This window comes from Mercenaria mercenaria, chromosome 7 (genome assembly GCF_021730395.1).
Source record: "Mercenaria mercenaria strain notata chromosome 7, MADL_Memer_1, whole genome shotgun sequence".
In the NCBI taxonomy this organism is placed as follows: domain Eukaryota; kingdom Metazoa; phylum Mollusca; class Bivalvia; order Venerida; family Veneridae; genus Mercenaria; species Mercenaria mercenaria.
Window position 1 is genome coordinate 62,894,737 of NC_069367.1, and position 15,884 is coordinate 62,910,620.

General features: G+C 34.1%; 1 protein-coding gene across 1 annotated transcript in view; it reads left to right on the plus strand.

Moving 5' to 3' along the window:
• Positions 1-205: 205 nt before the first annotated feature.
• Positions 206-15,884, plus strand: part of LOC123555789 (insoluble matrix shell protein 5-like) — a 28,779-nt gene continuing 13,100 nt past the window's right edge. Inside the window, exons 1-2 of the mRNA XM_045346380.2 lie at positions 206-278; positions 8,562-8,659. Coding sequence (XP_045202315.2) covers positions 206-278; positions 8,562-8,659 — 171 coding nt within the window. The remainder of the gene's footprint in view (positions 279-8,561; positions 8,660-15,884) is intronic.

Sequence of the window (15,884 nt, forward strand, 5' to 3'; positions counted from 1 at the left end):
AAATAAGTTGCTTAAAGACTACATAATATTATTATTTAAATGTTTTAATGAATAATTTTACATATGTTCAGTTTAAACCATTACGTTTACGAAAGGACACTGAAAATCTGATGTCCCGTCTAACACTTCATTGCAGTTCGACCTTGTTTAAAATGCAATATTTCGAACATTTATGCTAATTTTTACGACAAACGTAACACCACAAATGGCGGGAGACATCCCGACATCTCAGTGCAACGGAAATGACGTAGATGAAATATGTGGACAGAATTCTACCTGTACGAAAAAAGGAACGGTTTTACAGCTGTAAAATGTCTGTAAATGAACTGTATTTTGAAATTACAGCTGTAAAAGACCTGTAAGTCTGAAAATGACCAGAAAAACAATTGAAATTAACAGGTGTAAAACATGCAGTTCTCAAAAAATACAGCTGTAAAAAATTACAGTTGAAAGTTACAGCTGTAAAATGTTCATGTTTCAAAATTACAGCTGTAACTTTTTAAGAGGGAAACATGAATACTGTCAGCCATCTTTAATTACATTTGGCGGGATATAACAGAATTTCACAAAGAAACCACATTTTCTAAAAATTTGGAATTTTAACCATTATTGAGTAAGTGCAACTGTATTATTATTTAATATAGTTATTAAAGGACATATATATGTACATGCTTTAACTATTGACACTATATTTGAAGCTGATAAGTTTAAGTGAAATAATTACAAAATTGTCATATGTTTTCATGACAAAGAAAGAAAACAAGATGCACAGTATCTACTTTGACTATCCTACTCTTGAATTTTGCAAATGCTTTACTGTAAACATATTTCATTACTGTTTGTTTTTACTTACAAGATCATTTATTTTGCCATTTTTGTAGTAATTGCTACCTTTTCTAGAAAATTACAATTCATCCTAAAACTTTTTGCACCTCTGCTTTCGTCCCTTAAAATAATGTCTTCTTTTTCAACACCTGTAATATTTTTACAGCTGTAACTTTCATTTTACAGCTGTAAGATTTTTTACAGCTGTATCTCATTTGCATAATTCGAACTGTTTTACAGTCGTTTGACAGCTGTAAATTAAAATCTAAAGCTGTAAAATCAATGTTGATAATGAAATCTACAAGACCTTTTAGAGTAAATTTGAAATAATCATGACTGTAATTTTGAACAAAAATACAGGTTTTTTACAACTGTAAAATTTCATACAGGTAAATATAAACAACAACGGACAAAATGTCCCAGCGTCAGATTTCGTCAAAAAATTGTCCAGCCGTTAGACGAGATTAGATCACCAACAGTAATGTCGGGGAAAAGTATTATAATATTTTACACATTGTGAAATCTCATAAAAAGTTCAGATGTTTCGTATTAATAATATACAATTTGTCTTACGTTGGTTATGGTTTATGGTTTCCCCGGTTTTAAAACTGTCTAGCCATACGGCCGGTTTCGAAACAAAAAATGGAAATATTTTCGCTGCAATGCTCCGCTTCACTAAAATATATTAATATTTATTGCCAGTGTATGTCAGTTAGTTTTACAGTTTTTGACGACTCATAAATTGCTCGTTTTAGACATGCATACGCTTATATTGCCGGTGTAACAGTACATAGTGACCCCGTTGAAAATAGACCCCATGGGTCCTTTTTCAACGTTGAGAATTGACCCCGCCAACATTTCAACATTAAATTATAATCAATGGGATCAATTTTTAACGGGTTTAATATTTAATGTTACACTGGCATACTTCTGCTGAGACTGAGTCTAGTCATAATGCCGCTTTGTGGAAAAATTATCAAACGTAAGATAATAAATATCTTAATTACGGTCAGATATTGTTTACTTGCATTTATTTTTATTATGAATATTCTGATGATGCTTTATTATTATTATTATCATTGTTATTATGAGTTTTTACCGGAGAAATCTATAATGATTCCCTCTAAAACAGTCATGTAAATGTACATTGTACTTGATAAGCCAACAAAATCTGGAGTACTGACATTAGAACCGACGACCAGAGATGAAATTCGTCACTCCTAATATTTCATATTTGCATATAAATTTATTTTCAAGAATGAAGTATAAAACGTCTAAAGCGGATGTAATTTGATGTATTTTATGTAACTGATAAAAATGTAGAAAGACACAATGTCAAGGTATCTTAAAATGAAATATATGATATGAAATAATATTTTCTTTGCTTGTGTAGCAGTGTTTCATAGCCGAAGCAAAAAAACAAACAAACAAAAAACGCCGACGTCATGTTACACTTTTGGTACCAGTAACGTGCACAACGTCAAAGTACCTACTCTACATTGACCGTATTAGCGCCCGCTGTTCTCAAAGAATCCTTCTCTTAAAGTTAACCCGATGTAGCTGGGAAGTATATCATCATCAGTCAACCCTGAAATTTCAAGCTTTCCTAGAGCCATCCATCAGATGATTTCCCAAACCCTCTAAGTTCCCTGACTAAATAATTGAATCATGAGTATTCTTTACTGGCATGATTGTATTTCTATTTCTATCATACTGAATTAAGTATCTTATGAGAGTTATTATAAATCGCATTATAAAACGTTGTATGTTTTAGTATTTTGGAGTATGTAGCAAGATGTCTCTTTGTGAGCATGTATTGTATTGTATTTATAGTACAGTGAATCTTTTGTCTAAATTTATGTCCATTTCGGAATTGTAATGTCTCACATGTGGTTCTAACACTGCTGGTATTGTCTTAGAATTTTATATAGCATGCAAATGAGTAACCTCTATTAATTCCCAAGCCAGTCTGACAGTCCCACAGCATTCCTCTGAAATCTGTCAAGAGGATGTTTTTTGGTTAAGTTGCATACTACAAATTAACAGAATCTGGAATGAGTTTCAAGATCTTAATGAACTATTCATATTTTGTTACCACAGCACACATTGAAATGACATAAAAACGTATTTGCAATGCCTTTTTATATGTTTTAGGCGGATAGACCCTACATTACAGATATCAAACTGAGAACCTGGATCTGTGGGCAAGTGTTTTAGACTATATTACTGTGCATATATATTTTAAAGCAATATTTACGTCCGGATATGTAACATACTATATATCATAGATATTTGGAATAGAACCAATGTCCTATTATATCCTAGCATGCAGCAAGAATGAAATGACAATATTTCAAAGATCAAAGGTAAGGGTAGATTTCCCTGATGCACAGAGCACAACACAGTCATAGAGCCATGCATCGCAAGGTAGGCCAACAACAAAAAAAGAAGCTGTAACGGAAAAATATTGTAGACCAGTTGCTTCAAAAATCTAACAACAAGTACATTTTAATTATATGCAAAATACAGAAAGGGGTGAGGTGTATGGGGTAGATAAAATGGCAGGGAACTGAGGGAAAGTGGGAAAGCAAGGAAAAATATTTAACAAGGAAAGTCATAGAAAATGGAAACCAACATGCACCAGGTTTCGCACTTTCGTACTTGGAAAACCATAATTATTTCCCGCCTGCATGTAAAATTTTGCTGTTGTACACGTAAATATTTACACGTAGCACTATTTCCTTGTAGAGTACTTATAAGGAGGCTTTTTCCCCCTTTGGACTTTTGTGTATTATCTTTAAAGGGATTTTAAGGCTTACAAACGATGACGGTTTTTACTTTTGGAATGTAAATGACAGCTCCACTTTTACATAGCTCACTGACGGCATGTATTCGCATTCATTATTTCAAGATCGAGGCTACTCATCTAAATTATCTAAATTTCACTCAATAACTGAAACCCAATTTTTACCACTAAATTTCAATGCTAGCAATTATCATTAACTTAAAGCATAAATACGCATTTCAATCCGTAAATGGTCTCTGTAACTTTCATACTAGCCGGTCAATTCGATACTAACAGCTGAACCTCCAAATGTAATCTTAGATGCAAGTTTCTGCAGTACCTGTTCAAACACTTAACATATCATAAGTACGTCATCTACGTAAGTAACTGAAGTGGAAAACTCATTTAATCAGATGGCCATGAATATGCCCCTTTCTCCTTTGACAATTTTAACGTTCCTTGTATTGCTGCCAAAGCAAATTGCATGACATTTAACTGTTATCAGATTCTGCCTTGCAAGTCACATGGATATAAATTTCACTGAAGACGGCAAATATAACTCATTAATCAAACAGACAGGATGGCATGATAAATGAACGATGTTTTCTGCACATGATGGATCGTATGCACATTTTGCAAAATAATGTTTATACACTTGTCAAAAATATTTATAGAAACAGATTTATTAACTTCATTTTAATAAGGCGGGCTGTAACTATGAAAGTGGTGTAAATGGCTTTTTATGTGAAAGGTGACATAACGCTACATTCTTTGTAAAATAGAAACCTGAAATATACCGTACGAAGTCTGTAATATGTTTTTGAAGTGTGAAAAGGTTAAGGGAAAACTTCTTTACAATATAAAATTGCCGCCACAACACCAATTAAACCACGGCATAAATTTATATCAACAAAATAACTTATAAGATATTTTATTTACGCATTTAATAAATATTACACCGTCAGTAATGAGAAATAATATACATGTTTTAACATAACCGTGCTTTGAACAAATAATAACAACTAAACAAGAACAATCCGTACAGTACTGACTTGCGTCTTGTGTATATGATATATCCCCCTGTAGTCTGCACACAGGTCCTAAAGGTAGCAGGGTACACGTAGAATCGAAAATTTTGGGCATGGCCAGGCTTACCTGTAGCGAGTCGCAATATTGCACTTCCCTAATGAGCAGAATCAGGGTGGCCATTTTATAAATTGCGTGCATGTTTTGTGCTTTTAAATAATGGCAAGATCAGGACTCTCATACAAGAATACAGAAAGTTATCAAAACGAAAGTTTTACACAATCCATTAAAAATAGCATGCCAAAATCATCAATTTTGCACTTTTTGAACAGCCTGCAATAATCCCGCTGCAGGAAGAATGCCCAATTTTATTGCATTTCTCAATTTAATAGTCCCTACTGAACTTCAGGATATAAACGGAATTGGGGCCCATCCAGCTCGATTTTTCAAAAAGTAGTGAAAAAGTTTCTGAGTATCAATCAACAAGCACGGAACCCTTCCGTGATTTGAATTTCACGCGCCAAGGTGACTCACCGATTCATAGAAAGCTAGCAGCAATTAGTTTTACAACTTACATCATAATTTTACATGTATCGGCTGTTTAAATTTTCTAAAGAATTAACAATCATTATCTATCACCTTAATTTATAGACATCCAAAATCACGAAGTTCTAATCATAACAAATATTGACGGGGGCCAAAATTCGAAGTGTACCCTGCTACCTAAATAACAGTTATACACATGTAGGAGCTTTATGCATATTTTTATAGGAACTTTATGCATACTAAATACATACTCATATTAACTAGAAATGCTCTGCCAATGAACGTGTCCTAAAATAAAAAATTGGAAACTTCACAGGTCGCTCAACACGACAAAAATGAAAATGTTGCAGGCTCGGTTTGATTGGGCCTGTTCATGGAATGTAGTGGACATGCATGCTACCGTCCACGCCCTCTAGCCCCGGGTTGAGCAGAACTCAACATTTACACATGCTAAAAGTACAAAAAAGCAATTTAGAGACATCCGCAGATGTATTCAAACGGCGGTGAAGACTGTTTTAAAATAATCTATGAATCTAAATGATATATTGACAACGGAGAAATGAAACTTTAAGGTTTAATTAAAGCTAATTCTTAGTATACACTCTTTTAAACAGAATGTCTGAATATTTTTCACAAAACTAAAATTTACTCGCGATAAGGTTTTTGGCAAAGATTTGAACATATAGGTAAGCAAGAAATGAATGTTTGCAGAATCAACACACTTCTGGGGCCGATCAAAATCTCTTGAAATGTTACAATTTCTGAGTATTTTATTTAACATGTTCAGGAAGCATCATAAGATGCTACAATTTTCATACTTAGATAAGATCCATTTTTGAATAAGGGTCCATTTTTATTAAGGCTTTAGGAATTTGTCTTATTGTATATATCAAATATTTGTCTTATTGTATATATCAAATGCATTAGTGAAACACGGATGTTAAATGCGTCACGTGATTAGCTTTATGGTTTTCTTACATTTATAATAGAAATTGATATATCAAAGATACAGAAAAAAATGCCACTGTAGTAAAAACCACACACACACACACACACACACACACACACACACACAAACTGTTTTTTTTTATTTCAGTCAAAGGGATACACATTTAAAATTTAGGATGAAAAGATAAAATATTTTAAATAATTGTAAAATCAACATTTCCCAAGTTTTATTAACATGCTTAGCTGAAACATGGTCTCTTACCTTGACGACAAAGGTGCCCTGTTCCCCCCTCAAAATGGTAGCAACGCATTTTGGTAGTCACTACCAAAATGCGTTACACTCAACGCAATTTGATAGTTTACAAACATGTAGTACCAAAATGCGTTGGGTATGTACACATCCAACGCAAAACGGTATCTGCGGTAAATATTTAGAGAAAATAATTCGCATTTATATATGTAGATAGATAATAAGATACATGGCATTGTATACCTTATTGCGGAGGAAGCTTTTTTTCTGAGTAAATGATATATTTCTTACCCTTTTAAACACACATAACCCATCATTTCCATGCGTTGTCCGGGGAGCACCCCAAAATACCACTCGCATGTATACACCAAAATAAAACTCTAAATTTAACGACGGAGAACTCACTTTTTGGAAAAATTTTCGAGTAAGCCCACACCCACTTTTACCATTCTTTTACATTGTGTTTCAAAGTATCTGTGGTGGACTCTCGAAACCCCTCACCTTCAAAGAGAAAAAAATCTTTTTTGCCGGAAATATTTATCTAAGACCTCTAAACACGCAAATAATTCATCATTTATGTTTATCTGGGATGTTTTAAAAAATATGTAGGTAGAAGGACCCACGTGCAATCCTCACATTTATACTTCGTTCTGTAGAATTCAACATTTCCGTGCTTTAAAAAGTCTCGGTGGACAATCCTTAAAACAACAAAACACGTTATTGCATAGGAAGTGTCGTTTGAGGCCCCTTTCACATGCTCAGGAATCTACAGTTTGGTTGTTTTTATACGAAAACTATATCTCGGGAGGGGAACTCGGAACCCCCTCCACCACCATTTTTATAGGAGACATTCCCTCCTTTGTGCGTAATGTAAAATTAGCCCATCCCCTTATGTAGAAAAAACTACCAAAATACGCTCCATTCCATAATCCTTAACACATCATAAGTTCACTTGCAACGCATTTTGCCGGCCAAATTTTGGTAGTTGCAACCAAAATGCGTTGCTACCATTGTAATGACCTACGTATGCCATGTTAATATAGCACATAAAATTGCCATAAAATGTCACATTTCACTTTCTTTTTTTTATATATTACTCATTTTTTATCTAAGACAAGGTAAGATGATTATGGAGTTTAATGGTCAATTCCACGATTGGACTATTTTGTCATAGTTTTCGCGACTTTACATATAAGTCATAGAGCGACTACCGCAGCAATATCTAATTCAATAAAACGGCGTCATTTTATTTTCTTAAATAAATTTAGTTTTTCAACAGTATTTCAGTTATGTAACGGCGGGCAGTTAACCTAACCAGTGTTCCTGGATTGGATTCTGTACCAGCAAAAACCTGTTCTCCTCAAGTAACTGCCAACTTCCCCACATGAATCAGAGGTGGAGAACGAATCATTTCAGACACAATGTCTTTTCAAATCGTACGGAGAAAATACGGCCCGCCCGGGGATCGAACTCGCGACCCCATGATCCGTAGATCCGCGCTCCCTCTACTGAGCTAAGTGGACGGGTAAAATAAATTTAGTAAAACTGAATAAATAAAACATAAATCTATTTCTTGAAAAATACCTTAGTATCCCTCTAAGATTTATGCTTTTCCAGAATCCTTAGCAGCTTAGTTATAAAAAGGCTAAGATAAGGAAATATTTATTACATGTGTAAATGACATATATTTACGCTGTTGATTTTGACAGTGTCAACAGTTGCTAATAGTGAGCTTTTTATGCAAAGCGTAAATTTGACGTTGACGTGCTATAAAAGGCTTCATCGGAGACTATGACATTTAAAGGCATGCGAGTTGAGTAGAGTGTTTATTTCTGAGATATTAAATAAAAATATGGTAAGGTTTCTTTCAGATAGATTTTTTTTGCTTCTTTGACAAAATTTATAATGCATCCTTCGTTTTATGCTTAATATAACGTTTTAATTTTTACGTTCTTGCGTATCTTATGATAACGATTTATATTCAATACTTCCCGAATGTTTTCATATAAAAATTAAAATCATTGGGCGGGTTGTGGCGTAAACACAATATGTAGAGTATTAGCAGTATGCGTGTAGCTGGTAGTGGATTGGTTGAAATATTTTGCATTATTTACGCAGCTGGTAGTGGCGGGGGATTGTACCGGTAACACAGTAGGTGGAGTAATGGCATTATATTCGCAGCTGGTAGGGTTGGGTGGGGTTGTGGCGGCAACATAGTAGATGGAGTAACGGCTTTATACGCACAGCTGGTAGTGGTCAAGAGTTGTGGTGGTAACATAGTAAGTGGAATATTGGCATTATATGCGCACATGGTAGGGGTGGTTGTTGAGCTAGTAAAACAGTAGGTGGAATAATGGCATTAGGTGCCCAACTGGTAGAAATTGGGTGAATTCTGCCGGTTAAAATGTAGATGGAGTAATGGCACAGCTGGTAGACTATAGTTTTATTGGGGTAGCACAACAGGTTGGAGTACTGGCATTATAGGTGCATCTGGTAGGGTACATTGTATTGTGTTATAGTGGTATTTGCATAGTATCCGCAGTTGTTAGAGGATTGGATTGTTGTGTTAATATATAGGTAGAATACTTACACAGGTGTAGATACAGCAATATTGTTTAGAAGGATCCGTTACCATAAAATGTAAAGAAATAGCGAGAAGTGAAGCATAGATCAGTATCTGGTTAGAATCGATATTTTCCAATATATTTATCTAGAGACATATCTATTATTTCTTAAATAGAATTAATCAGTTAATCAATGACTAAAATATCGATAGTTATTGAAAAAAACTTTAAAACCTGTTTCTATTTACGCTCGTAATTCTGAAAGTTATCGCTAAATAAATTGTCATTGTTACCATGATATTAAAACAGTATTAAAAGTTGAATACAGCAGTTTTAAGATATTAAAGAGTTTGAGATTTCAACCTTCGCCTTTCCCCTTCAACGTCTCTTGCGAAATTAACGTATGAAGTTGAAGTTCGATTAAAATTCCTTGAGATTTCAAACTTTAGCATGAACCTTACTTCATTTAATCCGCCCTTTCAATTTATCCGTAATTATGATCGTTGTTTTCGTATATTTTTGATATCAACGGTATAAAACGGTATTGTAATGCTTGAATATTTTAAATTATTTAAAATTTAGCAAACTTTATAACTTGACATAAAATATGGAGAAATTCATGGTATATATTAAGAACGATTTCCTATGTAAGTATAAGAAAAACAGTTTGGTAATCTGAGGGGGCATGACCCGTCTTTATGATCATTCCCCCTATCATTCTCCCCTACTCCTCCCTCTGGAACCGCGCATGTTAAGAATTGAAATATCCCATTCAGCAAACAATAAAACTTCTTGCATCATGATCTATCATCTGAAATGATCTGTAGAAGTCATTGAGAATGCAATCAATGAATTCATGCTCCACTGAATTGTACCCCCCCCCCCCCCACCCCACCCCTGGCCCAGCGCATGGCCGAGGACAGCGGGGGAACCCGCCGTGGTTTTACTTTCTTCCAGTTTCCCACCGCAGTGCCGGGACCTAGCTGTGGCTTTTTAAAGTGCGATGGTCTAACCCCAGGGACCTACCCCGGGGTTTAACCTTTCATTGGTGGGACTTACCCCCGGGGTTTTACTTTTCAATTGTCCAACAGGGCAGGGTTTTTACAAGAGGTTTTAAAAATGAAAATTAAATAAAAACATTTCAATTAATATAATTATCCCATGAATATTAGTGCGATTACGATAAAAAAGCGAAACACTGTGAACTATGTAAAAACTCGCTGGTGTTGCTCCAAACATTTCGATTTTATATAAAATGATGTCAGTATACAATGTACGATTGTAAATCATACATGGGACGAAAAGTTTCAAGACCGATTTTCTTTGTAAAATGTAAAAATCAAAGTGGGGATTGACCCACAATGTCTCTCTGCCAGGCTCTGGGTCCGTGCATGTAAAGAATGGAGTTATCCCATACGGCTAACAGGAAACTTCTCGCATCATGATATCATAGATCTGAAATTGTCTGATACTTCAGAAGATTTTTCTGTCTTACTAGTACCATTTTATGTTTTTAATTAAAACGCAGCTGTCGTATAAAATATCAGACAGAAACTGATTGTTTTTATCTGGAAATGAAAATAAAATGTTCCACCAAATGATAATCGCGCGTAATTATTATTATTATTATTATTATACCAGATTTGTTGAGCGCCCTTTTCGTATGTAATATACGTTCAAAGGCGCTTTACAATTAAACATGTGACACATCGCAGATATGTAGGAAAATAACAAAACATGACATATGCAATCACAAAACTGAAACTGAACAATTTGAATAAACGCCTTTTTTATAAATGATATTTTCAATGACGTTGTACATAATAATAAAAAATAACAACAATATCATAAATGAACAATGATAATATTAACAGCCTTATTGTAACAAACATCCATGACCGCACCCCCACCCCTGAGGTCGTTTTACCCCTATTGCCAATACCAGTGCTTTAAATATCTGGTAAGATCAAGGGCATTTTGGTTTTTTTCTATAAACTGTTTTTAAGTGGATCAAATATATCGGCGTGAATGAATCACTTCAAAAACTCATTATATTTGTAAGTTTTAAAATGTGTTGCAGATCCTTAGTTATCAATTTATCATCATCATACTCGCCTATCGACAACACGAAGCAAATATGCGAAGATACGATTCATTAGCGCGATGATACGATGCGAAAACGCGATAAAACCATTCTGTTATCGTGTTTCCGCATCGTATAATCACACTATCGCACTACTGTCCCTTCGGGCTGAGAATGATATTAAGACATTGCGAAGTGTCCTGTCTATTATGTTTCTTTAGGCCCAGGTGTAAGATAGTGCCCTGCCGTATGATGTTTTCTTAGACCCAGGTGTAGTGTAAGATAATGCTCTGTCGTACAATGTTTTCTTAGGTTCAAGTGTAAGATAATGCCCTGTCGTATCATGTTTTCTAAGACCCAGGTGTAAGATAGTGCCCTGTCGTATCATGTTTCCTTAGACCCAGGTGTAAGATAGTGCCCTGTCGTATCATGTTTCCTTAGACCCAGGTGTAAGATAGTGCCCTGTCGTATCATGTTTCCTTAGACCCAGGTGTAAGATAGTGCCCTGTCGTATCATCGTATCATGTTTCCTTAGACCCAGGTGTAAGATAGTGCCCTGTCGTATCATGTTTCCTTTGACCCAGGTGTAAGATAGTGCCCTGTCGAATCATGTTTCTTTAGGCCCAGGTGTGACATTGCGAGAATACATTATGAAAACGCGAGACCACGATGCGAAAGTGTGATCTTATCGAGCAATTGCATTGTATCTTCACATCACATGCTCGCATTGTTGCCCTGTTCAATCAACAGCATGGAGAGGCGAACCAATGTTTGTCCCTATGGAAAAATGTAGAAGAGAGGCCTGAGCTCTAGGATTGTACGTCACGATCCCATTGCAATGCATCACATTTCAGTAATTTTGCACAACTAATGCCACAGTGTGTCTTGATTTTCAGTTACTAAACAACATGTATTCTTCTATTATTTCTCAGGCTACTAAACGACATGTATTCTTCTATTATTTCTCAGGTGTAGCCTGCCTGGGTGATGAAAGTGTAGAACTTTATAGATGCTGGTTAAAGATTTGTAATGTTAGCAAATGGAGCTCATTCATTGATCACTAAGTTCCATTCTTTCATTGACATGCGATACGTAACTTAGCCGTTGCGTTGTTAGTCCGTGCAGTACAGTGACTTTTATTTTACGCTAACTAATGAAATACTGTATTCTATCAGTTAAATATTTTTATATCTCATCACTCACACTGTGAAAATATGAAATCTATATTTTCACACTGTGAGAGATATAGCTCCGCCCCCTCATACATTGTGTATGGATTTTAAATTATTTGCTTAAAACAGGATGAAAATTGTAGTCGCACTTTGTTCTTTATAACATATTTCTCAAATTATTTTACTTAATGAGAATTTTATAACGTTATGCAGCAAAAAATAAAATAAAATGGAACTTTATGTTGTGTGCGTCTTTCTAACGTCACAACACGTCTGACGTCATGTCTGTTTACGCGCGTCTGATTCCCGCGGTGAGATTAAATATTGTTGCAAAATGCACATCTCAACGTAATTGAGCATAAAATAAAAAGAAAATTTGTTTGTTTTTCGTGAATATGGAATATATCTCACCTCGAAGTGAGAAAATGTTCACATTTATTCAAAATTTATTTGAAATTTTCTCACTTCTCAGTGAGATATATTCCATATTCACTCAAAACAAACAAATATCCTCTATATATATGACCTTGATAAATGTTATTAATACATTGGCAACATTTTATTTATTAGTCACAGAAATGATCTTTCAGTCATCCACAGGTGAATTGTAGTTGTGCTATTGTGGTTTTTTGAGACTAGGGACTAGGCATCCTATCTGCAATAAAGTGTAACGGATTAGGCAACACAATTCTATAAACAACAATTATGTTTTATTTTAAGTACAAATTGAATTTTATATTGTTTGGACTGAATTGTTTTCGTTCCTCCAAAATATCTAATTACATGTTATAGTTACGATTGTGATGATGATTCTGTGTCACCTTTAGCACTGTATTATGGTTACCTTAGGAAGAATTTTTTATAACGAGACATCAACAAGATTTCTGGCAAAATGGACACGTAAATGAACAGAAAAAAATCATATCGTAATGTGCAAAAACCATTATATGTAAATAATATCAGCATTTGTTTATGCATAACCACAAGAAAGACAAATTAGTATCATTTTAACAATATTTCGGGTAAATCTCCAGTCCTTTAGGTATATATATAGGTTTTTCTGGGTAACACCATTTTCTGTATTGAAGGGATCAGTCTTTCTAAAAGGTAAAGACATATAAACAAGTGTCCAATCTAATTAGCTTTCTGTCCAATTCTCTTGTCACAGTTATTGTATATTTTTCATATAATGACTTGAACAAATGAAATATGTTTAAACCAAATAAGTGTCCACTACCTAACATATACAGTTAAAGGGAACTGTTGTTACTGTTATTAGCTAAAACGCCCTTTTCTAGTTTGTCATGGTAATGAGATGGTTTTCTTCATTCTGTTTAAACTAATGTCTTTTAATTTTGGAAAACACTTATATATTATATCGGAATCAGACATTTTGAACGGCGATGTAATGCGATATTTGCTTTCTAAATTAAAATATATAGTATTCATTTTATATGTCAACACAGGATTGTAAGACTGTACAAATAGGTATCGGCATTTTATACTCGCAGAAACTCCAATAAAATTCAAATGAACAGACTGCTTTACTAAAGCTGCACGTGTGTATTTTATATTTCACAGTATTTACATCCGCTTAAAACAATATCTATCAATTTTAGATAAATCTTTAATGTATTTTATAATAATATTTATCGAGGCTAGCATCTGTCTTTTGAAGAACATATATGTATTTCTTGCATACCGGACGGGGATTTCCGGTATTTTTACCGGTGCTGGAAAAATCCATCTTATATCTCGGGGTGTAAGATGACGCTCGTGCTGTAAATGACGTATTACGGACTATATATATATATGTAGAAGATTTATGTAGTAAATTTTATTTTATTTTATTTTATCAAAAAAAGAAACGGAATAAAAATCCAATACCTTGACAATTCCTCCTTGTTCTTGATAGTATATTTCTCGGTTCGAAACATGTTATTTTATCAAAAGTTCAAAACGTTACGCTGCAACTGATAAAACAAAACCGGAACTAAACATTGTTATTTGTCTTTGAAACGTCATGACGTCTTTCCTGTTTACGGACGTTGGTATCCCGCGCTTTGTTTAAATACGCTGATATAAGAAATAGTTCTAAAATAGTTCTAGAAGAAAGCCGCTCGATTAATTTTATATTTATTATTATTTCTTGAAATCGGTATGCTAGAAAAAGATTATGTCACTGGTTATAGGTGCAGATGGGAATATCCGGCTCTCGGGTAACTGTTTAGGCGGTAACTTGGCAGGAGCCTCGTTACCGCCTAAACAGTTATCCTCGAGGCCGGAAATTACCATCTGCATCTACAACCAGTAAAAGAATCTTATAATGTCATATGAATTACTCAGTTTATACTTCCAAGAAATAAATTTGTAACATTCATTTTTTTTTGTACACGCACACGTTTACAACATGTATTGTTGCAAAGGCCAGTAGTGTTGTCATATTTCTTATGCTTTGGACACATTAATTTGTAAACGTACTGTATAACATAGTACATTTGGTCACTACAGGTGATATAGTATGATGTGTGCACATTTATTGATCGAAATATATTCCAAATACCCACATCGTATACCTGATACTACTTTGTATCCGCAGTTTCTGGATACTTTACTTACCGTTTATATAATGCTTCAGAAAAGTGATCAAATAATAAATGCAAAGCCAAATGCATAAGGAATGACATTTTCCATTGAAAAACAATACAACAGACACATTTTAGGTTTGATATGTTTTCGGCGACCATATTGGCGGCCATTTCTGATATCGAACGAATCTGAAGGTAAAGATCCTCACCAACATTATAGTATATGTCTTAGCATATCGATGGGTTAGTGCAACACGGTCGTAACTCATTTTTTGAAAACTTTACAGGAGAAGCAAAACATATTTTTGTATTCAAATGATGTAATGAAAAACAATACAATCTAGATTATTTCTATCAAATAACAATAATAACTACAATACTATGGGAAAAAATGTCAAAAAAATGTTCACTGAGGAGTTATTTGAAAGTTTTCCAGTTACGACCATGTTGCGCTGAAATGTGTGGAAATTTTGTCAAAAACTTAGTGCAACAAGGTCGTAACTAAATGTTAACAAAAAATTTATTGGAGATAATTCATAACAGATGTTTATTCAAAAGACTATTAATTCAATATTTTTAAGCATATCCATTTATCTTTTTCTGTACTTTCATTGACTTGTTTTACTCGCAAAAATGTCAGAAAAATCATTTAATATGTAGAAATAAAAATGTACTACTACAAAAACACATTTTAAATTATTTAAAAGTATTTTACAGTAACAAGACAATAAGAGCTTGACCTGGGCTAAGATATTTGCATATTTTACTGAATATTACTGAGAGTTTTAGTATTCAATGTTGTTTCTGTATTTTACAGTAAATGGACATTGTAAGAGCTTGACTGGTCAAAGGTACTTGAATATTTTACTGAATTTAGGCACTGGGAGCCTTTATGGTCAAACTTATTTTATTATTTTACAGTAAATGGACAACATAAGCTTGACTGGTTCAAAATTTTTACATATTTTACTGAATATAGGCTTTGAGAGCTTTTATGGTCAAAATTATTTCAGTATTTTACAGTAAATGGACAATAAATGCTTGACTGGTCCAAGGTACTTGAATATTTTACAGTATGTAGACACTGAATGTCTTTA